Genomic DNA, 27,122 nt, shown 5'->3' with positions numbered 1-27,122 from the left:
CTAAACCAGTGGACTATGTGCACATAGAAACATTAATCTGAAGCAGCGCTTGTATTCATTATTAGCCAACCTAGCAGTTCAAAAGCACATCAAAGTGCAAATAGATAAATAGGTACCGCTCTGGCGGGAAGGTAAATGGCGTTTCCATGCGCTGCTCTGAGCGCTGCAACCCCAGTGTCGTCCACGACTGGACCTAATGGTCAGAGGTCCCTTTACCTTTACCTTTTATCAGTTTCTACAGGGATGCCAGACTGCAGTCCGCCTGCCTAGAAGTTGGTATGCCTAAGAGCGTAAGCAGAGTCCTGCTGCACCAAAGGCCCCATCTAGTCCAGCAGCATCATGTTCTTGCCTATAGGATGCCCCTACATCACCCTGGCACATTCTGTAGGTTGGTCAGGAAAAGGTGTGCTGCATTTGTTCCCACACACCATTCCTAATATTTCAGGGATCACCTTTGAAAAGAGATAGGGAGAGAGAGAGAGAGAGAAAAAAAAAACTTCCCCAAAATCAGGCTTTGGTCTCCACACTTTTAAAAAAGTTGTTGCTTCTCCTCCCATGCTCAAGAGGCATAGGTGCCAACTCCTAGAGCACTTCGTCCCGCCCCCCATAAAATATTGGAGAGTGTCACCCCTCTCTCCAAATTGATGGGCATTGCCATTCAAATGGTGTGTGTGTGCCGCGTCTTGTGGTTTTGTGGGGCAAGTCTCCCTCCCCCCCAATATTTTATTCAAATTGGCACTATTTAGTGTCTCGTCACAGTGAATAAGTCACTGGGAGGCAGGTAAGCCCCACCCCACATAATTGATCACATAATGGGGCGCACCCACACTATTTGGATAGCAATGTCCATCAAATTTGGGGGGACCAGCCCCCTCAAATATTTTGCTGGGGAGTTAAAGGGACCTCGGCCCCTAGGAGGTGACTCCTATGCTTCCCACGTTCCAGACGGATTCTATTTCCTCTTTGAGCCTGTGGGACAGAGGCGTGCTATACACGCCGCCCGCCCGCATCTCCCTCCCTTCCGACGCCTTCTGCAGCCTCCCGGACCGCTACCATCCCCGGCGGCGGAGGGCGGGGCAGGCCGGCGTCGGCGGGAACAGCGCCGCCCTCTGGGTAGAGGCCGCGCTCGCGCTTCGCCCAGCCCGAAGAGCCGCATTTCCAGGAGGGCCGGGCTAAGAATGCAAATGAGTCCCGTAAGCGGCTGAAGGGAGAAGAAAGGCGAAGCAGTTGCAGGAGCGACTCAGCCGCCGCGTTATCCAGCCAGCCAGCCAGCCAGCCGGCCCGCGAGGCAGCAGGAAGGGTGCCGGGAGGGGAGCCGCCACAAAGCCAGCCGAGCCCTCTTCCCTCAGGCAGCCGCAGCCGCCAAGCTCCGTGCGAGGGCAGGACGGCTCTGCTGCTCGTGGCCGCCGAGCTGGGCTTTGTCTGCTGAGAGACGCCGGTGGTACCCACCCCCTTTGCGCCAAGCCAGCCAGCCAGCCAGCCAGCCCGCGCAACTGCCTGCGCTTGTGGGGAAGGCGAGAAGGGACGCTGCGCGATTTGCAAGGCACAGGTAAGCGCTGCGCAAAGCAGCAACTCCTCGCCCGCCTTTCTTGGGGAGGGGGAGGCATTTTCGCGCGCCCCCTCCCCGCCGACTCTGTTTCTGTAATGCAAAAAAAAAAAGAAAAAGAAAAAGAAAAAAGAAAAGAAAAGAAAAAAAAGGTCCTGGTTGTCAAAAACGTCTATGCCTCCCCCTCCCCAGCCAGCACACACCTCTCCCCATTGTCTTGGGGTGAGCATCTTGGAAGGATGCGGGTTGGGTTAGGGAGGGAGCTGCTCCGGGCGGCTTTCTCTCTCTTTCCCCCCGCACCCCCTTTCCTGCTTTGCCAAATTGGGGACCTCTGCGATTTTTTTGCACCATTTTGGGCTGCTTGGCTACAGCTGAGATGGGGAGGAGGAGGTTCCCTCACTGTCTAGGGGAGAAGGCGCCTGTCATTGTGTGAAAGCAGAGGCAAAACGCCCCCTCCCCCCCTTTTAACCGGCTCCTTTGGGCTTTCTCTTGCCTCATTTGGTCACAGGCAGCAGGCGCTAGGGAAATTCTGTATTCTACAATTTTTTTTAAAAAAAGAATCCTGATATGAGCATGCTGGGGAGACACCTTTATTTCATGCATTGATAGCTACAGCGGTTTTTCTTTAAAAAGAAAAACGTGCAGGCGGAGACAGGGACAACGTGCCCCATCTGCTAACATGGGGGCAGATGGTGTCACCTCTTTTTTGGGGGGGAGAGAGAGAAAACGAAGAAAGGAAATAGGCAAAAAGATGGCCAGGGTGATTCTCTTCTGAAGTCCATTATCATCTGTGCATCGAGGTGGTCCACGTGGCTTATTATTCTATATTAATCACTTGCACCACATTTTAAAGGATGCATTTATTATTATTATTATTATTATTATTATTATTATTAAAAAGCCCATTATGTAACTGAGGATGGTGGCTTTTCCTAATGACTGGCCAAAGGGAGCCTATTGTTCAGTCTTCTCTGAATGATTTGTATATTGATTTGTGGCATGTATTTGGGGCTGTGTTTGATTGCTTTGTGGAACTCTCCACCCGCATTTGCAGTGCTGCCTTCCTGCACTCGATGAATGTGGTGTGCATGGTAGGGGCATGAAGGTCTTAGCTGGGCGTGTTCCATTATACAGCAGCCTGCAATTAGGGTCTGCAAAGTGATTTATTGCCTACAAATTTTAATTGTTAGGCTGTCGCCCTTAAACCGTTTATTCTGAGCTTTGTGTGTGTGTGTGTGTGTGTGTGTGTGTGTCGTCTATGGACCTTCTCTGGATTAAGCGGCTTGAGAGCTGTGGCCTATTCCTCATGATGGACACACAGAATTTGGGGCGGGGGTGGCAGCAGTTGGTATGACATGGCCATGCTGTGATTGAATAGCATCACATTTCCTCTTTAAAGCTTCCTATTGAAGTAAAATTATTCATGCTGGGTCAGAGCATCTCCTAAACATTCTTCATTTTCCCCCCTGTAATTTTTTTAAAATATTTTTGCTTCTAATCTTCTGCAGGATTCTGCTAGTTCCCACCACTGTGTTTCCACTATGCAGTCAGGCTCACACTTTCAGATGCAAGGCTATTCTTCTGTGGTCTTTTATGTATAATACTAAGATATTGCCAGGCTGTTTTGTATAAATCTGGACTTTGGAGTTTAAAATTTGGAGTTTGCTTTGAAAATTTTGGTGTTTGATCTTGGGCCTGAACTGTTCCTCTATCATGCTTGTAAATGCGACGTCATGGCTATGATTAAATATTATCACCATCTGTGATTAGACAGGATTTCAGACTTGTAGCTCTATTTTTTATTTTTATTTTTGGTAAACAAATGTGTCCCCCAAACTTGCAAATGCTAAGGTGGATAATCTCCATAACATGAGATGTCTATGCTAAGCAGATGTGAACTGTGAGCTATAAGAAGTCTGGAATAAGAGTACCACCTGTTCTAGATGAAGTTTTCAGGAGGGATATGTTCAACTTTGAAGCCCATCAGCACACATTTAAGGATCACTCTAAGATGCAGAGATTGCTGCTAGTTTTAAATGGCTTTAAAAAGTATTTAGACAAATTCATGGAGAACAGGCCTATCGGTAACTATTAGCAATAATGGCAAAATAGAACCTCCATGTTCAGGGGCACTGTACCTGTGATTGCAACATGCTAGAGTTTCTCAGAAGCACCTGGCTAGCCACTCTTGAATGCAAGAAGGGGTTTCCATGCATTGAAAGGGCAATGGGGCCACACTATCAGCCCCACCTTTAAACCTGTTCAGCTCCCCAGCCCCACTCCTCAGTGTCCACACAAGTTAGCAAGCCTGCTTTCATAGGTCCTTGCATGCATAGGCTTCCATTCCTAATGGAAACATCCATGGATGTTGGGGTGGAGTGGGACCAGTGGGGACCCCCCCCCTTCAGCATGTAGAGCCCCCAGTCTTGTGAATAATGAATCAACATGGCTTGGACAGGGCTCTGATTTGATCTAGCAGCCCTACACCTGTGTTCTTTATTTACCTGTATGCTAAAAGTTGAGGTGGGATGCATGCCTATCTAGTTTTAAACGTGGGCCCAGGGCACTACTGGTATGTCTTCGGTACATCAAAAGCCTGTAGCCTTGAGCACAATGATGTGGAACCGGGTCCTGTTGAAATCGGAGGGTCTTTCAAAGAAACACATTAAGGTTCCCAAACTACTGATTGCTTTTCTCCCCCAATCCTGCCACCCCCACCCCCAATAAATAGCTGTCACCCAATGATTAGTGATATAGCCTGCCCAGTTCTGCTATTTCCCTTTCTTTATGGGAAATCAATGTGATGGATAAGACACTTTTAAATTAGGTTTGTATATTTGTGCTATAAATACATTTTGCTCTGCTTTATTTTTGCAACTTTTTCTTTTAAAAAAGCTACAAGTGTAGGCTGCAGCTGTAAACAAAATGATGGGTTCCTGGATTTATTTATTTAACAAGCAAGATGGCATTCTCAAAATACCTTAAATAGATCCTGGGGGAAAGACGGTTGTGTAATAAAATGGTTGCAATGTTTTAATATATGTACTGTATTAGGAACATGTTTGTTTCTTTTTGGACAGAATTCCGTTACAATCATATTTGCTTTTATAATTGTCCTGTATGTTTTGACATCAGTCAATTCATTTTATGATTCTGAAGCTGTTAACCGGGCAGCAGTTTATGGTAATCCAAATGTTTATAATTCCTTCTCATTTCAAGGGGGGAAATACCAGTGATGGCTAGTATTTTTGAAGGTTTAAACATACAAAATCAGTTGATTTATAGTCCTTTTATTCTAGATAGGGACTTCTGGTGCTTCTTTTTGTATCCTTTGTATCCTTTTTTTGCTTGTCTACTCAGGTGTAAGTCCCATGATACATAGGTCCAATGTACTAATGCAGTAGAATCAAATGCTAAGATTTTTCTGGATTATACAACTTCAGGCTGCAAATGAGGAACCTTTCTGAATGCATCCCCACCCCCTAATGACAACAAGGCTTCCTTATATGTCGAAAATGCAGTGCACCAGGGAGAAGGATTTAATTTAGGCTTTGCTAGGTATGGGCAAGAAATTCAGTTCAGTTTGCACTTAAAGCAAACCTGCCTATGTTTGCACTTTTTGAAACAATATATGAAAATGAAACACAGCCATACTTTGAAATTTGCACTTCCCTGAATTTCTCCAAACAAGTAATGTATACAAAAATGTATATATTAAGGTAAAGTATCCATGGAAATGCATATTTGAGTGGAAATAACATACAAAATGGCATCAGATTAGGATAAATTGATTAGCAAAAATGTGTAAATTAGGCAAAAATGCATACAAAATATGTATGTTAGGAGAAATTAGCCCTGAAATACTGGTGGATTCTTATGGGATTTTCACAGACTGATGTGGAAATATGGAGAACAGAATTTTGAGTAGAACAATGAGAAACTGGGGAAAATCAAAGCTGGTATATTGGTAGATGGTGCTATTATTTTTCCATAAAGGTGACACACCTTTCCCACCTGCTGTCTGAAATGGTACAGTCCAGGAAAAGTTTATCACCTGATACTGTTGCATATATAGCTGGACTTTACTTCCTAGCATGTTAGGCTTGCTTATTTATTACATTTATATGTCCTCCTCAAAGTGCATGGTTCTCCTGCTTCTTCATATTGTCCTCATAAACCCTTGTGGAGTAGTTTAGGTTAAGAGGTAGTGACTGGCCCAAGGTCATCAAGGGTGGGGTTCAACTAATGTGTCCTGTTAGCACAAGTCTTTCTGCTTACACAATGGAACTTTCTTCCCGTATGTACCCCACACACTTCCTTAATTGGCTCCAGGGGATTGTTGAAGAGCCCAGAACAGATTTAGGGGGCACTCCTGGGAAGGAGAGGTGGAGAATGTTCTCCTGTGCAAGTAGAAATCCTTAGAACATTCACATAACTGCCAAGTGCCCCGAAAAAAATAGGACATCCTGTTTTTTCATGTGAGGTCATGGTGGTCATTTTGGGTACCGTGATCTCACATATTCTCATGCTGTTCTCTTGTCCTTAAAAAGTGCCTTTTTTGGGCTGAGAGCGAGGCACTGGTCACGACACTCACCCAGAAGTGCATCCTGGAAGATGCACGTCCAGGTTTTGGATCTGAAAAAGTTGGATGGTGTTTGTTCATGTAGCACTGCTTTGGATAAACCCTCCAATGAGGTTAATGGCTAAGTGGGAATTTGTCCCTATGGCTCTCCCTTCTGAAGACTGAAGCATTACTCTAGTATTATTTCTGTACCCTTGCAGGAATAGGCAAGTGAAACCCTGTAGGACATACATTTGCTTTGCCAGGGCTTTACCCTGGGGCCTGTACCTCCCTATGGAGAAGAGCTGCAGCTCAGTGCTGGAGCACCAACCTTCCATGCAAAAGTTCCCAGGTTTAATCCCTGGTATCTTCATGTAGGAGCGGGAAAGATCCCTGTCTGAAATCCTAGGGAGCTGCTGCCAGTTAGATTGCACTGATCTAGACAGCATCTCATACAAGTGTTCTCGGACTGTGGCCCGTGGACTGCCAGTGGTCTGCAAGATTAATTCAGGTGGTCTCTGGCATGTCTGCATTAACTATTCATATGGATTTTGAATGCATTTTTATTGCTTCTTTTATTTCTTATATTGTATTTTGTTGCATTAGAAGTTGAAGTCCACAGAACTCAAATGGTAATAAAATACAATATGAGAAATAAAAGAAGCAATAAAAATAATTAAAAATCATACTGCTTCTTGCACAGCACGTTATAGTTGGTACAACAGGCCGAAAAATGGTTAAGTGGTCTGCTAAGGCAATTTTCAAGCAGTCCCAGGGTAAAACCTCTGATCTAGATAATGATGAATGAGGTAGCCAATAACCTAACTTGGTACTGTATAGGATAGCAATGCTTTTTCGTGGTAATCTCCACTACCTTCATATGTTTGACTGCATTTTCAAGGAAATGGAGCAGGGGCTTTATGTACTGTGAGCCTTATATAGGCTACCATTCTTCTATGACTGTCTTCGCTTTAAATCAGGGATGGGGAACCATTTTCTGCCTGAGGGCAACATTCTTTACTTGGCAGCCTTCTGGGAACCATATGCCAGTGTTGGGCAGAGCTGTGAAAGATGATTATGCAAATTCATGAAGGGTAAGGCTGTCAGTGGCTTCCAACCATGATGGCTATGTTCTCCCACCATGGTTGGAGGCAGGATGCTTCTCAATACCAGTTGCTGGGAATCACAGGTGGAGAGAGAGAGAGCTGTTGCGCCGAGGCCCTCCTAATGGGGTTTCTGGTAGGCATCTGGTTGGCCACTGAAAAGAGGATGCTTGTCTAGATGGGTCCCTGACCTGATGGAGCCAGAGGCAAAATTGGGCAGAGCAATGAAGGGATTTTATAAGTGGGGCAGCACAATTGAGAAGGCGGTCACTACCCACCTCGCTCCAGATAAAAGGGACACTTGGAGGAGTACCTCTAAAGATGACCTCGGTATACATGCAGGTTGAGATGGGAGTAAATTTTCATTTAGTGAGATAAGAACGGAGATAGGTAACAGGCTCTGTCGTCCCCTTCTCCTTCTGCCCTCCATCTTTCCCAACATCAGGGTCTTTTCTAGGGAGTCTTCTCTTCTCATGAGGTGGCCAAAGTACTGGAGCCTCAACTCCAGGATCTGTCCTTCTAGTGAGCACTCAGGGCCGATTTCCTTGAGAATGGATAGGTTTGATCTTCTTGCAGTCCATGGGACTCTCAAGAGTCTCCTCCAGCACCATAATTCAAAAGGAATAAGGGTGGGCGAGAAGGAATACAAACTACGAGCCTATGCAGATGATTTGATGTTATCCCTACAAGAACCTGAAAGCAGTGTCCCCAAAGCTTTAGAAATAATTGAACTTTTTGGACGTGTAGCCGGCTTCAAATTAAATAAGGTGAAGACCAAAGTATTGACTAAAAATATGAATCCTGTGCAGATACAGAAGTTACAGGATATCACTGGCCTTAATTTCGTTAACAAAGTAAAATATCTAGGAGTCAATTTAACTGCAAAAAATCTAAACCTGTTTAAGGACAATTATGAAAGAGTATGGGCCGAGATAAAAAGAGACTTAGAAACGTGGACAAGATTGAAACTTTCTTTGATGGGCAGAATAGCTGCTATTAAAATGAACGTTTTACCAAGGATGCTGTTTTTATTCCAAGTGATTCCAATCTTAGATAAACTAGATTGTTTTAAGATATGGCAAAAGGACTTGACGAAGTTTATCTGGCAGGGGAAGAAGCCAAGAATTAAATTCAAGATATTAACGGACTCAAAGGAAAGAGGAGGCTTTGCCCTGCCAGATTTACGGATTTACTTTGAGGCAGCAGCCTTTTGCTGGTTGAAGGACTGGTTTAAACTAGATAATACTGATGTGTTAGACTTGGAAGGTTTTGATAATGTGTTTGGATGGCATGCATATCTTTGGTACGACAAGGTAAAGGCCCACAAAGCTTTTAAGAATCATATAGTTAGAAAAGCCCTTTTTCAGGTTTGGATGAGAAATAAAGATTTATTGGAGAGAAAGACTCCTAGATGGATTTCACCTGTAGAGGCCAAGGCTTATAAAAGACCTAATATGTCTGCAAAATGGCCAAGATATGTAGATATACTGCAGCAAGAAGGTGAGACGTTTAAGTTGAAAAGTTACGATCAAATGAAAGAAGAAGTCACTGACTGGCTGCAGTATCATCAAATCTATGAAATTTTTAGATTAGACAAAAAGATTGGTTTTCAGATAGAAAAATCAAAGCTGGAAACAGAGTTAATTGACCCGAACTCTAAAAACCTTTCCAGGATGTATAATTTGTTGCTAGAGTGGCATACGAAAGATGAACTGGTTAAATCTGCAATGATAGATTGGGCAAAAGATGTGGGACATAATATTATGATGGATGACTGGGAGAGGTTGTGGAAGGAAGGTATCAAATTTACTGCTTGTAATGTATTAAGAGAAAATATTATGAAAATGATATATAGGTGGTATTTGACACCAGTGAAGATAGCTAAGATATATCATGTTACAAGTAATGTGTGTTGGAAATGTAAATCTGCGGAAGGTACCTTTTATCATATGTGGTGGACATGCCCAAGGGTTAAGGCTTTCTGGGAGAAGATTTATAATGAACTCAAGAAGGTAATGAAAATTACTTTTAGTAAGAAACCAGAGGCCTGCCTTTTGAGCATGACCAATCATGAGATACCCAGTCAGGATAGAGTGTTTTTTATGTATGCCACAACAGCTGCTAGAATTTTACTTGCAAGAAACTGGAAAGGCGAAGAGATTCCGACAGTGGAAGAATGGCAGATGAAGCTAATGGACTTTATGGAACTCGCTGAACTGACCGCGAGTCTCCGAGACCAGAGGGAGGAGAAGGTGCAACAGGATTGGAAGAAATTTAAGGACTATTTAAAAAATCGTGTAAAATTGGATATTTGAGCAGAATTAGCTTGTTGAATTGGCTTTAGCTAGTTGATGTTAGATAAAAATAGTATATAAGAAGTATTGTAATGAATGATTTAAATGTTTAGGAATGTTTTAGGATATGTAGTTTAAGTAATGAATTATATTTGATTAATTAATATCTTGAAGACTATTAAGAAGAGTGGTGGATGTTAGAAAAATAGATACAAAGTTACTAAAGTGTATTGATATTGAACGCAGTTGAGGGAACGGGGGAAGTCCCCCCCCCCTAAAGAAGATAGAAACTAGAATTAAATAATGATAGTTTATTGTTCCGGTGTATGTAGGTATGTATAAGTTTTCTTTTATTTTTTGTTATTTTTGTTCAATGTGTTTATTATGTTTTCTTTATTATGTATTTGTGTGTGTTTCTGTTGTTTAATGTGAAAATAATAAAATATCTTAAAAAACAAACAAACAAACAAACAAAAGCATCAATTCTTTGGCGATCAGCCTTCTTTATGGTCCAGCTCTCACTTCCATACATTACTACTGGGAAAACCATAGCTTTAACTATACGGACCTTTGTCGGCAAGGTGCTGTCTTTGCTTTTTAAGATGCTGTCTAGGTTTGTCATTGCTTTTCTCCCAAGAAGCAGGCGTCTTCTAATTTTGTGACTGCTGTCACCATCTGCAGTGATCATGGAACCCAAGAAAGTGAAATCTCTCACTGCCTCCATTTCTTCCCCTTCTATTTGCCAGGAGGTGATGGGACCAGTGGCCATGATCTTAATTTTTTTGATGTTGAGCTTCAGACCATATTTTGCGCTCTCCTCTTTCACCCTCATTAAAAGGTTCTTTAATTCCTCCTCACAGGTAACAGGCTGGGGATCTGCAAATGCATGGCAACTGTGAACTAGTCTAGGCAGAGTTGTCTCTGACCCATAGGCTGTTTGCCATGGAAACATTTTGAACAGTCAGTGAACCTAGATGGCAATAAACACAAACAACTCTTGATCTAAGACAGCCTTTGTCAAACTTATGTGCAGGCTGGGGCTGATGGGAGTTGCAGTCCAAAACATCTGGAGGGCACCAAGTTGGCAGAGTCTGCCCTAAGACAAATAAAAAAAAAAATAACCTCAGCCTTAGCAGGAATGGCCAATGGTCCCCTTGCTTTACATAGTTCCCTGGAGTAAGTCTCAGCAGAGTTTCCTTCTGAGCAGACATGCATAGGACTGCGCTGTCAGCTATCTACTCTTGAACATGCTTCCATTGGTCCTGCATATATTTTAGCGGGAAGCCGCACTGCTGGATTGTGCCCCAATCCAGAATTGAATGCGCTAGATCTTGAAATACTCACACTTTCTTGGTGATTAGGTTCTCCATTAAAATCTGGGGAAATTGTGACAAATCCACAAGACCATTAAATTAGAAAATAAGTCTGGAGTCACAGCAGCGACCTGAGTAAAATCTGTACCTTGATTGTGCTGAGCAGAGTCATGCTCAAGTCCTTTCTAGTATGCTTGATAGAGTCTCATTTAGCAAGGATCTCAGCTACTGCTGGTAATACAACAGAAAGTAACTCAAGGCTCACTGAGGAGCAGACACCTTTTGTGTGTGTATATGCTTGGGAGACATGGCAAACATTTTATTTATTTATTTTAATAAAAAGGCAAGGTTGGTTGTTAAGCCAATAATGAATAAAGAATGGCCCTCCACCCTGTTTTTATGTGCTATCTAATCTAAAATATATCGTTCCATTCCCCTGCTTAACTGGTGCCTGGTGGCCCATGCCTTTCTATAGTAAGCAAAATCCTCTTACAAGGGCCACACATAATGTTCGTTCCTCACTTGCAAGAAGACTATCATTTTACTGTGCATTTTAATTATGGGTAGCTGTATTTTTACAATTGGTTTTATTCTTATTATTTTGCTGTTGGCTTTTATTTGTTTGTGAACTGCCTTGGTATTACGTCTTGAAGTGGAAGGCAGTATATAAATTCAGTTATAATAATATTAGTGGTTGTAGTAATGTGGCAGTCTCTGGAACTCCCTGCCCATTGATATTAAGCACTCACTCGTTTCTGATGCCTGCTAAAAACTTTTTTTTGATTAGGCAAGCCTACTCAGACATGAATTTTAATTATATGCATTTATTCTATCTTTTTTTTTAAAAAAAAATAATCCATTGGCTTTTATCTATATTCTGATAATTTTATTGTGTCTACTTTTTGAAAAGTCTGTTTTTTATGGATGCTTTTAATGAATATTTTATAACATTTTCTGCAAGCCACTTGCAGAGTTTTTCTTTAATTGCCGTAAAGCAGTGTATAATTATTCTTACAGTGCGGGAAGAGTTGGCCAAATTCAGGTTGGTTGTAGCAGATCCCTAAATCCTCGGTGTTTTAATATGGTTGCTGCATAATTACAGTGCATATTGATCAGTCTCTGCCACCTCTGCTCTCTCGCCCCTTCCAGATTAACTTTCCAAGATGTCCTTTGTGAGAGATATGGAGCTGGAACACTTTGACGAGCGCGACAAAGCACAGCGCTACAGCCGAGGGTCGCGGGTGAACGGCCTGCCTAGCCCGACCCACAGTGCCCACTGCAGTTTCTACCGCACCCGCACCCTACAGACCCTCAGCTCCGAGAAGAAAGCCAAGAAAGTCCGCTTCTATCGCAACGGGGACCGCTATTTCAAAGGGATTGTATACGCCATCTCTCCTGACCGGTTTAGATCTTTCGAGGCCCTGCTGGCTGATCTGACTCGGACTCTCTCTGATAATGTCAATCTGCCCCAGGGTGTGAGAACAATCTATACCATTGATGGAGTCAGGAAGATTGCCACCTTAGACCAGCTGGTGGAAGGTCAGTATAATAATAATAATAATAATAATAATAATAATAATAATAATAATTTTATTATTTATACCCTGCCCACTCTGGGCGGCTCCCAACAGAACACTAAAAACAGAATAAAACTTCAAACACTAAAAACTTCCCTAAACAGGGCTGCCTTCAGATGTCTTTTAAAAGTCAGATAGTTGTTTATTTCCTTGACATCCTTGATGGGAGGGCATTCCACAGGGCAGGCGCCACTACCGAGAAGGCCCTGTGCCTGGTTCCCTTTAACTTCGCTTCTCACAGTGAGGGAACTGCCAGAAAGCCCTCGGCGCTGGACCTCAGTTTCCGGGCTGAATGATGGGGGTGGAGACGCTCCTTCCGGTATATTGGGCCAAGGCCGTTTAGGGTGTTAAAGGTCAGCACCAACACTTTGAATTGTGCTCTGAAACATACTGGGAGCCAATGTAGGTCTTTCAGGACTGGTGTTATATGGTCTCTGTTGCCACTCCCAGTCATCAGTCTAGCTGCCGCATTCTGGATTAGTTGTAGTTTCCGGGTCACTTTCAAAGGAACGCATCGCAGTAGTCAAAGCAGGAGATAACTAGTGCATGCACCACTCTGGCAAGACAGTCAAGCAAGGGGGACCAAGAAGTAAACCCTGTTGCAGTATAGTATATGCCTTTTCTCTGTTCCAGTCAGCTAGCCGTACACTGCACTATGATTTTTCCACTTCCACATACCCATTGCAACAGTCTCTGCGTTTGCCGAATCTTTGTAGAGTTGATTTGTAGGTTTCTTCCAGTTAGGAGTTTTGTTTTCATAATGATCCCCCCCCCACATTTTTTTTGCAAATCTTGAGGTTTCTCCAAGTCTCTCTCTCTGTGTGTACCACTTTGGATCCACACTCATGCCTGAAAATCAGCAATAGTGGGAACAAAACTGTCTCTTAATTCTGATCAGAGGAGAAATTGAAATGAAAAGACAGAGGAAACATACTGAATTTAAATATCCAAATACCAGATCTGGATGTCTGGTATGCTGTTTACCTGCAAACTGCTTTATCTTGGAAGTGTCCTAAAATATTCTCTTATTGGTTAAGATCTGCCGGCAGCCTAATATATTGTCCTATCTTTCCCATTAGTTTGCTGAAATGCAGGGGGTATGCATAGGCTTTATTCTAAAGCTTGTGTGCTTTAGAATATCTCAAATGAGTACTTAAAAGTTGAGATTTAGATTTAGCAGTTATAGGCCAGGCATAATTGGCATTTCCCCCATGGAGAACTACTGCCAAGATGTTGCTGGACAACTCCTTGGCATCGTTCTTCAAGTGCGAGTCAACTTTCCAAGTCGCTATAGAAAGCGGCAGAATGCAAATTGTACAAATACAGGCTTCCCCCCCGAAAGGGCAATCTGTGTACAGTGGTTTATTTGTATGGTAAGAAATGCACTAGCACCTGTCAAGCAGCAAATCAGATTATCAAGTTTTCTGGAAAAAGCAGTTGACAGTAGTTTTTGTAAATAAATTCCACTCAAAGATCCTGCTGTCTTGACCCTTTGATAGAACCTTATTCAGTTTAAGCTACTGGCTTCTTACAATGTTATAAAACCAGTGTTGTTGTTGTTGTTGTTGTTGTTTAGTCATTTAGTCGTGTCCAACTCTTCGTGACCCCATGGACCAGAGCACGCCAGGCACTCCTGTCTTCCACTGCCTCCTGCAGTTTAGCCAGACTCATACTTAAAGTCACAAATCAAAACCAATGTCTGAAAACTTGCATCGATCTTATGATTCTCTCTAAAATTCAAAGAAGATGTAACAGTTCCTCTGGCTGATTATTATGCTTGCATCTCTGGACACAATCAAATGGGCTTCAGGGAAAATCCTATATCAACATCATTCTTATCTATGTTTCTATTCCTCATGTTTCTCTTTCACAGGCTTCAATTTATTTTGGTAATTCTTAAGGTGTTTTCTATACTTAGTCAATGATCAAACACCTCAAGTCTGACTTGTGTAGCACAGAAAGCCAAACATAAGTCCTTCACTCTGAAGATGCTGAAACATTCAGGTATTTCATGCATGGATTAACTGAAACAAGCATAGACAGCTGAATGGTGTAACAGACTGTCCATAACTTCAGTAACTCACTGAAATTACGGAACATTCTAGGTTTTTTTAATATGACATAGAATTTTTTATTGTAAGCTGTCTTGAAGAACCCTGTTAGACCCAAAGGAGGGTTATAAATAATGAGGAAAGTGAAGTAAAACTGCTGCAAAATAATTGAACAAGCAATTGGTCGTAGAAAATTGTTTGGATATTGCAGATTGTTCTTTTAATTATAATTATTTAAATATCAAAAGTTCAGTGGAGTTTCAACCTTCTAACATTTAATCATGCAATTAGATTTAATGGGACTAGACCTCAAAGTTGCTTTTTAAAAAATTAAATTAATTTTTGAAATTAATATTGTCCGCTGTGGAATTTTTTCTGTTAGTACTGACTGGCTGCCAAAATCTATTAAAAATCTTTGTGTTCGGAGGAGAGAACTGAGTGCAACAGGGTATGGTAATCAAATTAGAATATAATGTGAAACTGATCCGCAACAAAGCTTGGTCAGCCATCACCTTGAAAAATAAGAATGCCATAAACAAGCCAGCTCTGAAAACGTATTTATTCATCTGTAACTGATGTTGAGAATTCTTTTCCTTTAGATAGCAAATAACAAAGTCGCCTTATACTGTTTCAGACTGTTCTTCCTATCTTTGCCCAGCATTGTCTACTTTGCAAGGTTTTCAGCGAGGGCTTCTTTTCCTAGTTACATCCTAAGACTACCTTAACAGGAGACACCTGGGACCTTGTGCATATAGAGCTCTTATACTGAGCCATGGCCCTCTGTCAACTCTGTTTCATTCTACATTTGCAAAGAGGAACTGTACTAAAGAGTTAGCTTTAGCCCCATTTGCCAGTTGTCTACTGGAATTTGAAGGAGTGAGTTCTGCTTTACTGGAAATCAATCTTCTGGCCTACCCGAAAGGAACACATATCTGGAATAAATGAATATCTCCCCCCCCCCCCCCGAATATATTTCACAAACTGACAGTTCATGGCAGTGTTCTCCTCCTACATTCTCAATAAAAAAAACCTGATGCTGCAAGTTTATTATAGATACAATTAGCTTGCAGCTGTGTGTTGCATCTAAACAGTTGGGAGAATCACTTGATGTCTCACCCCTCCAGTTGCATTTCTGCTGAAGCCGACAGTTTTCAAGGAACAGGGAGAAGAGCCTGGCCTTTTGAAATGGCCAAGCCTCCTTCAGCGATGTCAACTGTGATTCCTGCATTGCAGGGGTTTGGGCTTAGATGACCCTTGGGGTCTCTTCCAACTCTACAACTCTATGATTCTAACTCTTCATAAGTGGCTCTCTTCCCCTGTTACCTAAAGCAATTGTTTTCATGCATTTAACTCCCCTTGTTGATATGTTTTGAGGAGAGGGGAATCAGTGATGAGGTGGTTCCATGTTTTTCTTAGATCTGGGCAGGAGACTTTCAGTGCCTCTTCTCTGTACAATACATAATCTTTCATCAACATATGTGCATGCACATATACATACACTCAATCTCTCTTTTCTTCGCCCCAAGCTCTGCCTAGAGGTGAGAGGAGTGGTTTACCTGTCTGAATGGGATGTTAGGTATCTGGCCCATATAACCCTAATGCTGGATCTGACCAGTGCTTCTTTGACTGTGGTAAAGTTGTCTCTGGGCCGAAACCCTTCAGAAATATTAGGCAGTGGAGAATGGTTCTTTCTCTCCCTCTCCCTCTCTCTTCCCCTCTTCCTCCCCCTCCCTCTCTCTGAGTTTTTACTGTATTATTGTTTTGACACTGGACCAACCTTTAGGAATGATTTTAGGCTAGGGAACCCTGCCATAGCGAGAGATCGCGAGTACCCTCCAGCACGGATTCTGGACAACACTGGAGTGTTAAGGTTTCATACAGTGAAACCTTAAGGACAGGTGCTGAGCAGTGATAGATTTCAGGGGTGCCAGCATGTACCTCAGGCTTGATTTCCTTGGAATGAAGGTCACTGTAGACATTGGTGTCTTTGTGATAATACGGTTTTATTTACACAGGTAACATGAACAGAGCATATGATAAAAGGCTTCGCAGTCTTAATGCTCCCAACTGATCTTGCTCCCCGATTGGATTTCTAGAAAGCCCCCTGCAAAAGCCATAAGCTTTGGATTCGGGACAGAAAGCAGGCCAAGCCTCTCTCTCTTCCCAGCCCCAGATGAGACTGGCTCATGTCTGTTGTTCTGTTACACTTGCTGATGACATCACCTCCAGCTGGGGAAGGTGCCTGCCTTCTGGAAGTGTCTCCAGCTCGTAGCTTCTGTGGTTATCAGTTCTCTGTATTCCTTAGTCCTGCAAGAGATACTTCACATATTTGGCTAAAGATATTAACTTAACTGAGGCTAATGTGTGACCCCTTTAGCAGCTCCTCTTTCTGAAGAACCCCACTTTACAGATATAAAAACATGTTTGAAGGGGACCCACAGATGATACCCAGATTCCCCCCCCCCTCCAATAAAGAATCCTATGATGGTATATTCCTGGAGTGTGCAGAAATAGCCACAATTGGAATGGCAGCTGTACCCAAGACATTTTGGTGCTGCCCAAGACATTTTGGAGCCTGAGGCAAGCCACAAAATGGTGTCCTCCTGCCTGCTCGGGAAGAAGGGGTAAATGAAGATCTATATCAGGAACAAGGGGGAATTAAGATCTGCATTTTTGTAAACTGCTTTGAGGGTTTCTCTTTTTTCCCTTTTCCAATCAAGTGGGGTATAAATTTTATGAAATAAATAAAATCACGATCTGTTGCTCCTGTGGGTTCTGCCGCTTGTCACCACACCTTGCCTCCTGGGTGGGCCGGCCCTGGCTGCACCAGTTCAAGTAACATATGCATTGGGCCAATATCTGAATGCTATGCTGAAGTGAAGCTTAAAAGAGGCCCCTTTTATTGTGCCTTGAAACTATTTGGTTTTGCAAGTTCCCATTTTGCAGGCTGAGCAGTGTTGTTAAAGATAATAGGTAGTGGCATTAGAGGATTTGTCATAAGTGATGTTATAGGCATTATCCAGGAAGTGTATAACCATATTCTAAAGTTTCCCAGCTGTTATAATAGGTTGATGGGTTGAATGCTGGGAAACTCTGCCATTTTGACATTGATTTTAAAGAAGGATAATCTGGATCCTGTGCAACAAATGTGAAATAACTACTCATCTGTAAATTTTGAAAGGTCCCTTATATTCTTCTGGCTGTTATAACGAGGTCTAGCACATTATTTGATCTGGTTGACTTCTTAGGTTAAGAGAGAGCTTCTTTTTCTGAGCAGCCAAACTCTTGTATTAGACATGTTCCAGTTGCTGCTCTTCCGTGGGTGGGAACTATCCTCCTTGCTTGTTCCCCAAGGAAATCTTTTGATTGACAGAAAATATAATAGATGCGAAGCAAAGAGGACAAAAAAAAAAAACTTCTTTAGAGAGCAGAAAGGAGTGATGTTCTATTAAATATTGATCAATGGAGCATTCTAAGGGCTGCCACATCATTGCTGTATAAAAAGCACAAGAGACCACTGAAATCTTTCTAATGGTATCCGATTCCTTCCAAACAAGAGCGAACCTATTGGACAGCTACTTAGAGATACTGCTGAAACGGTTTGGATGTGTTTGCTCTTCCATGGTTGGTGAGCATGCCCCACTGTTAGTCCCATAGATGTAATTATTAATTAATGGTTCTCGGGAGAGTGCGGTTGCAGGTGTTCAGAGTTATTTTTTTCCTTTAACCCAGACAGACTGGCTGAATGTTGAGGCGGAAACAATAAGCAGCATCTCTTGATGGCTGCACTCTATGTTAATGGCAAGGATAGTGTATGTGTGTGTGGGGGGGAGCAAACTCTTGTAATAACATTTCAATCTCTGCTCACTGAAGAATAAGAATTCCATCTTAAAAAAGACAAATGAATACCAAATTTAAGGTAGTGAATACACTTAGCGGGAGATCTTAACGCTGCATGAACGGACTTCCCCTTCTCTCCACCCGAAATCTGGTCTGCAGGACTGCAAGGGGAAGGAGAATCCACTCCACCAATGCTGTCTGTTCTGCCAGCATGTAGATGCCATTGGATTTCACCATTAATAATTTGATCTCAAACATGAAAACACAAAAAAATAGCAAGCCCAGTATGTTCTAAAGCTACGGCTTGTGTCTGAACATTATTTGTAAGCTCATTCTTTCTATTGGGTGAATTTTCTGCTGTGATCTTATTTGCATGTCTCTCATGAGTGAAAGGTAGATAGTCTTCTAAATATCTACGAGCTATTAATATTCTAATCAAAACATGACACTTGATTAGCAACTGTTAAATGGTTTGTTTGTTTCCTCCCACCTTGGGAGAATCTTCTGTGCAACTGTTGACTAGTAGTACAATTATTCAGCCTACTTTCTTGCCAGACTTTTCTTATCAATTGAGATTTTTCTTCTCCTGCATTGTCATTTAGATGACAGGATATTTTTGCTTTGATATCTAGCAGACCTTTCTTGGAAGTGAAGCATTTACATGCTGCAAAATATGACTCGTATAGTTTGCTCCTGGGCACAATTCAAAGTGACATTGATGATTTCTGAATGCCCTAAACAACTTGGGTCCTGCATACCTTAGGGGAAAACACTACTTACATGAGCCCTTTAAAACTGACAGGGGATGGCCTACTGGAAACATCATCCATGTGTCAGTTAAGATCAGGAAGGGGTGTGCAATGAAGCATTCTTAGTGATGGCTCTAAAAATTATGGAAGTTCTTCCCAAGGGACACCCATTGACTGTCTTTTATCCAATGCTTTACAGGAGGACTAGCTTCCAGTTATACTCAATTTTTGGTGTGGTTTTTATCTGTTTGCTTTAGAGGTGGTGGCTGCCTCAGCATAGAGGACCAATCCAGCACTTGGTACCAATGGAACCACAGTAGAATTAGACTGCAAGAACCCTCACTAATTTAAATAACTGCACAAACCTAATGGGGGTAATTTGTTGGTTCAAAATATATTGGCACTCCTTTCTTAGTGGCTTCTGAATACTGCCATTTGCTCACCTCAACAATACTAATTAGGCTGTTTGCAAAAAGTATTTGTCCTTCTCAAGGAGCTGTGTGAATTTTCCAAAGAAACTTTACATTCAGACCTATTTGTCAGTGACCAGTAAAAAAAATAAAAATAAATGAACTGTCTGATGTTGCATAAAATATAATGGATCAAAATGAGTTCTCCTCCCCTGCATCAGTCCACTAAAAATATTGGTAAAGCACTCTTAAGAAAGCACTACTGACAAAAACAAGAAATGGTATTTCCAAATCAATGAAATCTGTGGATGACTCATTTTGCATGCAAAGAAGGGAGCACTTATGTGGTTTTTGACCTTGTGGCAATTGAATTGTTAGGGCTAAAAATGCTGGATAGAGGCACGGATAAAAGAGAATACGTCCCGTTTGATCATTCTTGGATCATTACTACAGTTCATCACTTGCACATGTTGTGCAAGGCTTTCACCAGAATAAACTGGATATTAAAAGGAGCTTAACATTGCCTTCCAAAAATAGAGCTCTCTATTAGAACTAAAAAATTTAGGGGGGAAGTTTTCTATCAATCCTACATTAATTAGAAAAGTTTTTCCCGGTGGTAAGGTTTATTTTGCTTGCTGTATGTTTTCTGGTATTTCTATGGTAGAGTTTGGAAGAGATACCAATGCTGTTGCTCTTCTTCAGATAAAGGTAAAGGGACCCCTGAACATTAGGTCCAGTCGTGGATGACTCTGGGGTTGCGGCGCTCACCTCGCTTTATTGGCCGAGGGAGCTGGCGTACAGCTTCTGGGTCATGTGGTCAGCATGACTAAGCCGCTTCTGGCAAACCAGAGCAGCGCACTGAAACGCCACTTACCTTCCCGCTGGAGTGGTGCCTATTTATCTACTTGCACTTTGTGCTTTCGAACTGCTAGGTTGGCAGGAGCTGGGACCGAGCAATGGGAGCTCACCCCGTCGTGGGGATTCGAACCGCCGACCTTCTGATCGACAAGCCCTAGGCTCTATGGTTTAGACCACAGTGCCACCTGCGTCCCCTTCTTCACACAGCACCCTGCAATATTGAAACTCTTGGATCTAGTGTGGTATAGTGATGCTCACTGGGTGGATTTGGGCCACTCCCTGCCTAACCTACCTCACAGGATTGTTGTGGGGTTTAAATGAGAAGGGAGAGAATCATGTATGCCACCTTGAGCTCCTTGAAGAAAAAGGTGGGATAGAAATGCAACAAATAAATAAAAACTAATAATTAAAAATACTCTTCATGGGAGCCAGCTCCTAAACATTAACAGCTTACACCATTGTTTCAACAGGAAGGTGTGTGCAAGTGTATGTTACCATTATAAAATATGTATTATTATTTATCTTTGCATGTATTAGGACAGACACTAAAAAACAAACAAACCCAAGGCAGCAGTGCCTTCTGTTTGTTCATACTAGTCTTTATTTAGCTTAAGGCTTGGCTTGTAGCACTTTCCTTTTGCTCCTTTATAATCAGTTTCATATTTTAAGAGTAACAATTAAAGGAACCAATTATTGCTTCTCAGATAACATTGGCTGCATTCACACAGCATGATAAGCTGTGGTTTATGTTATGGTTTTATATACTACTTTTTGGCCCAAAGACCCTCCTGGCCCAAAGCGATGACTAATAATTTAAGTCAATCGAAACAATATAAAATAGCAAAACCACAAAATACCCACCCAATCGCACTAGATGTATGTTTGTGAGGTGCACATTCCACCTCCTAGGTTAACTCATGTCACAATGGTTTTGCCAAGAACTTGTAGATCACTCTACCTTCAATCCTCCCTGCAAGTAGATCACTCCCACATTACTTCAGTGAGTGGGAACAGCAAACCATGACAGTTGGCTTATCATTAAATGTAAACGGGGGGATTGTCTTTTGTTCTGCTCCAAAGCAAACCATGGTTGGTAAGCCAAGAACAAACATTGGCTTCAGATTGTAGTTCATTTAGAGCAAAACGAAGCGTAATCCCTGGTTTGGATATGGCACTCAGTCAAGGATCATAGTTCATTGCTTCTAATGGAAAATACTTAAGGCAGGAGTGATCTGCTTGTTCACAGTAAACCATTAACTATGGCATGTGAACACAGCCAATGCGTTTAATATTGAAGGATGCATATTATGTATGGCTATTCCATAACTGCATCTTCTAGATGCAGTTCTCTCCCAGACATTCTCATATGTGGTGGATGCTCCTCATTTTCTTATTCAAACCCTCCAGGAGTTTTGAAACAATTCTTTCTTTCTTTCTTTCTTTCTTTCTTTCTTTCTTTCTTTCTTTCTTATTGAATTTATATACCACCCTATACCCGGAGGTCTCAGGATGGTTTACAGAACAATCAGGGGGTTTATTTATTTATTATAAAAAGGAAATGCCTCTGAGACATAGGAAGTAGTAGTTGTTAGAAAAACACTGGGGCCTAATTTGAATAGTAGAATGTCTGGCATCTGGTGGCTTTTGTGTTGTGCTCCGGAATCAGCCCCTCCCTTTGTGTGTTCAGTTAAGTTCTGTTAGAGAGACCAACTGTCATTTTTGCTTCTTGCCTCATGTTGATGTTTTAGTTTCTCTCAGACAGTATGTTATTGTGTTACAGTTTTCTTTATTATTAAAGCTTTGTTTGACATATATGTGAGCTGCTTACTTTGCTGAAAGAAAAGAAACTCTGCTGAAGAATGGTGGAATAATCTAAACTGTGTGAGTGAGGGGATATTCCCAGTCTGGCAGGAGGATTGATTTTATTAATCATCCCACCCTCTGCAACAGTTGTATGCCTACATCTTCTGCTTAGGTTGTCATAAGTAAAATGGAGAGTGCTCACTCTAAGAGACGTAAATGTCGCAATAGGAAATGACATTTGAGCTAATGATCTGCACCTTCTTTTTCTTAGGAGAGAGCTATGTGTGTGGTTCGATAGAGCCCTTCAAGAAGCTGGAGTACACAAAGAATGTAAATCCCAATTGGTCAGTGAATGTGAAAACCACCTCCGCTGCCCGCGCAGTGGCCTCTCTTGGCTCAGCCAAAGGAAGCCCTTCAGACCAGAAGGAGAACAAGGATTTCATTAGGCCTAAACTGGTCACAATCATCAGGAGTGGTGTGAAGCCCCGTAAAGCAGTCCGGATTCTGCTTAACAAGAAGACAGCGCATTCATTTGAGCAGGTTCTCACTGATATCACTGATGCCATCAAGCTGGATTCCGGAGTAGTTAAGCGCCTGTACACACTGGATGGGAAACAGGTAAGAGAATAGCTTAAGCTGCCTTATTAAACAACAACAACCACCTCACGAAAGTCTAGCTAGATCTGGTGGCTCTTTTGATGAAAACTCCCTTTTCTCTGGCCAAAGATCTTGCAACCTTGATGTAATAAGGACCTGAGCCATATTTAACACCTTGCAAAATTCTATACCTTACAAAGTAGTTATTTTTAACTTTAGTTTTTAAATTTAGTTACATTTATTTTCAGAATTCAGATACATAAATAACAAAATATTATACTTCTAAAGCATACAATTTCATACCTTGTTATGAAACATCAAGTTATAAAACATGTTGATGTGTTTTTAAGTTTCAGACAATAAAAAATAGCAATACTCAGCTGAATTTAATTACTGAATTACTATTTTAATGTGTGTGTGTGTGTGTGTGTGTTATACAATGCAATAAAAGCTCAACATATTTCAAGAACTGCTTAAGCAGCAACCATAAAATATTTTATTAAGTGTTTTATGCTGTATTATGTCATCTATAAGACAACTGCCAGTGTAGACATTATCACCAGTATGAACGTTACTGCTATTTGGGAGAAAGTCCCCCTGCTACCTCTTGTACTGGGCTCCTTTTCATTGTACAGTTCTGAAAACATTTGCCTTTCCTTTCTCCAGCGGTGCCATATTCCCAGGTAGGAAAAAATGTAGTTTTCACACACACACGGATAATCTTGTAGTACAGAAAGATTCTAGAGGCAGACTTGGGAGTAAGGACAGAATCAACTGCTGTTGCGGTACTGAGCATTGTTTATTTGATTTTTGGGGGCTCCATACTGCTGCAATAAAGTCCACAACAGACTTTTCACTTGGGATAACAGGAAATGTAGACAGCTGGTAGGGAATGGTTGCCCCTGCCTTTTTTGTTTTTGGCTTGTATCAAGATTTTAGATGTGTCAAGAGTCATCTGTGGGGAACACAGATCTAACCCATCTGTGTCCCCCACCCCCATAGTTTTTATCAAATCACTTTGGCAACTGGCTGGCCCCTCTGGACCACATATATTCCAATCAAACCAATTACAGTGATGGTGGCTCCTTATATTCCCTACTAGAGTATACAAATGTAAAATATTTTATAATGATTATGATGGTGGTGATGATGATGATGATGATGATGATGTAAGCATCGTCATAAGAGCTGATGCACAACTGATCTCCAGCAGTGGTACTGATGGTCTGGTTTCTCAGATTAATGCGAGGGCAGACAGTGTCATGAAACATATTAGCCACTCTGGGGTGGTATTCAACTAAGTTTAACTCAGAATACACCCATTGCAATTAATAACTCAGTCATGTTGATTTATTTAAGTGGGTCTACTCTGAGTAAAATTTAGTTGGATCTTTGGCCTCTTTGGCTGAAAGTGTGGGATACAAATTTAATAGTTCACTGATATCAGAACAAATGTTAGTTTCCTCGCTTTAGATCTTGTTAGTATATGCAGTGCTGGATTTATAAGGTTTTCTCTCTCCTCATTGAGCATTAATGAGTTGCAGGTTACTGAAAAGCTCTCTGGCTAATATGGGTTGGAAATTCCATATGTGATAATATGATAATTATGACTGTGTGTGAGGGTTGTCTTTGTCCCATCTGCTATTGGTTTGGTTTGTCAGATATATTATGAATAACTGGCATGGGGGCTGAGGACCAATCCAAGCACATTGCCAACCCACAATGTGGAGACCACAAAAAAATAATAATTCTGCATGGCAGTGCCCCAGAAGAGCCTAATCTTGTGAAGTGGCAACAATCAACAACATGACCAAAGCATGAGGAGAAATTTCTATCAGAGGTCTTTGTCTTTGACATAGAATCAACCCCACCCACAAGAGTTTCATAGATGAGGGGGTTGTGCTGATTTGCTTCTGATATGAATTCCAGGACTCCACTCAACTGAAATGGAAAATTCCAGTTCTTTATTACCCTAACTTAATTGAGATTTTGATAGTCGCAGCAACTGACTTTCTAAATGTCTAAAAATAATATTTTCCTCCTCAAAAGTTCAGAACACAACTCTTCAGGGCACACCCACATGGAAGCTTCCCATGCTGGTCCCTTCAAACTCTACAACTCTATGATTCTATGATGGTCAGTGGTTAGCCCTAAATCAGAAGGGAACTCCAAGAGCTTATTGCAATATTCTCCATAACCTGCACTGGGATTTCTGCAGCATTTCCCATCAACTCCAACGTAAGCACTGTGATTATGGCCCCAATTGCCTAATGACCGTGCATTGGAAGTAGTCCGCATTTTCCCATTTCTCACCGAGGGAGAACTAACCGGAGTTTATTTGCAGACAAGACAGCAGGCTTCAGTAATTCCAAGGGGATGACTTTGGATCAATGTGGTGACTGCATTTGATTTGTAAGAGCTTTGGAAACTTCGTGTCTACTTGAGCTGCTGCTAGACAATTCTCCTGATGCATGTCTTCCCCTCTTGCTAATTGTATTCTGTTGAAGTGGCTGGGTCTGCTGCCTAACCTTAGCAGGCAAGGGAGGTGGGAGTGTTGCACCCCTTTGTCTTGAACAGAGACCACTATGTCTGGTGAGTAAACAAAGCTGCTTAGCAAGCAGAAACATCACTCAGCGATTTTGCACTCAGCGGGAATAACCTGTTGGTCAGCTCTCTGTGTGTGTATGTGTGTATAAGGGAAGCCATTCATTTCCATCTGACTTAAGCAATTGATGTTCCATTTACATTGCCACAGCCCTTTTCTTCTTGGTGGCATTTGAAGTAGAAGGATGGATTTATTTACTTTTTTGTCACTTAGTAAGTTCCTTGCTGAGTGTGATTAAAGGGAGGAAATCCATGGTAAATCCAAAAGTTTGTTCCACTTGTGCCTGTGGATAAATTCCCATCTGTGGCTCTTGCAGGGCATCCAGAAAATTCCAAATTCCCTACTCTGAGTGGCTAAGCCTTAATTGGAGATTTCTTAGATCAGACTTTAAAAACCTTAAGGCCTTATTGACTGGAAAATGTAATTTTGTTTTTTGAGGATCAGAGGATAAAGCTCTTCTAGTACAATCAATCTCCTTGTGAAACAGAGATTTGAGTGAAAACTTTTTAGTTTAAGTATTGAAATATTGCCACCCCTCTTTGCTGCAGGTCACATGGAAGTCAATGTAACCTTTTATTGCTCAGTTCCAATCTTACTGAGAACAACATACTCACTCCACCTCTCTCCCCAGGCAATATTTCCAACAGTATGATATTCTTAAATTTTCCAACTTTGCTGAAATGTTATTGGCTAACCTATGTTTGACCTTGTTCTGTGCCTCTCTCACATGCTCACGAGATTCCACATGGCTATCTTGGTGGAATCTAAGGGTTCGGAAGTAGTTGGTAAGATTATGTGAACAAATACACCATTAATGGCTTCCACAATCCCTGTGGAGGTTTGTTCGGTGGCACCTTTGTTATATGTCATCATATGCTGAAGACACACCTCTTTACCTGGCCTGATTCTACACACACAACTCCCCACTTATGTGGGGGGGGGGGTTTACATTCTGGCGTCCTGTGTGTATAAGTGAAAAGCACATAAGTGGGGAGCACCCTCTAAACATCCTTTAAATGTCCTCTCTGCCACTCTCTCTCCAATCCAGATAAAAAATACTGTACCAAAAAGATCCACAACTGGAATTGAATCTTTGGGGCTGGCTGGATGGCAGTAACTTGCCCTGGGACCTCCTTATATTTATCATATCCAATCTTTTTCTCTAACTGGGATTTTACCACCTGGTGAAGGGTGGGTAAGAAAACAAACAAACAAACAAACAACCATACCTGTAAGTAGTAGTCATGGATATATTGGGTCAACAGGATGCAACCAGCATTTCTTCTGATACACATTCTGATTTGCTGTATGTTTTATATTCTCTAGTTAGGTCTATGGAGCCCACGTTAGGGAGACTGAGGGAAAAAATGTCAGCAGCAGTGTCAATGTTGATGGGCCCCTTCCATTTGTGAGCCCTGGTGCATTTGCCCCCAGTACGTCCCCTTAAAATGGGCCCCTTCCAATAATAGTAAAAGGAGATGAGTTCTAAATTACACTTTTTCATATTTGCTCTAAAACTAATGTGTGGTATGAGATCTTTTGTATCTGTGTATTCCCCTCCCCCCCCCACCTACCTTATTTATTCTGATTGTCCTGGCGTTTGGCTAAACTTATTGATTGATTTAATTTATTATGATTAATTTTTTTTTTACATATGGCACACATTCTCCCCCCCCCCAATTTTCTTCTACTACAGAACCCCGCAAAGCCTCTTTGAAGGTTAATGCATTTGCTACAGGGATATTTTTCCTCCTTGATGAATTTTTGGCTTCTGGGACTTTTAATCAGGATTTTCAGTGGGAATGAGTCCTTGAA

The 27,122-nt window shown here is 41.8% G+C and overlaps 1 protein-coding gene across 2 annotated transcripts in view; it reads left to right on the top strand.

Annotated features, from left to right (window-relative positions):
- The first annotated feature begins 1,264 nt into the window (after positions 1-1,264).
- DCLK1 (doublecortin like kinase 1) overlaps positions 1,265-27,122 on the top strand; it is a 198,035-nt gene continuing 172,177 nt past the window's right edge. For both annotated transcript variants that reach the window (XM_033146510.1, XM_033146509.1), the window contains exons 1-3: positions 1,265-1,549; positions 11,967-12,356; positions 22,377-22,723. In XM_033146510.1, coding sequence (XP_033002401.1) covers positions 11,981-12,356; positions 22,377-22,723 — 723 coding nt within the window. In that variant the 5' untranslated portion in view covers positions 1,265-1,549; positions 11,967-11,980. The remainder of the gene's footprint in view (positions 1,550-11,966; positions 12,357-22,376; positions 22,724-27,122) is intronic.

The sequence above is a fragment of the Lacerta agilis genome, chromosome 4 (assembly GCF_009819535.1).
Source record: "Lacerta agilis isolate rLacAgi1 chromosome 4, rLacAgi1.pri, whole genome shotgun sequence".
Classification (NCBI taxonomy): Eukaryota; Metazoa; Chordata; class Lepidosauria; order Squamata; family Lacertidae; genus Lacerta; species Lacerta agilis.
Note: the sequence above shows the minus strand (reverse complement) of the source record. Positions and strands in the feature narration are given on the sequence as shown.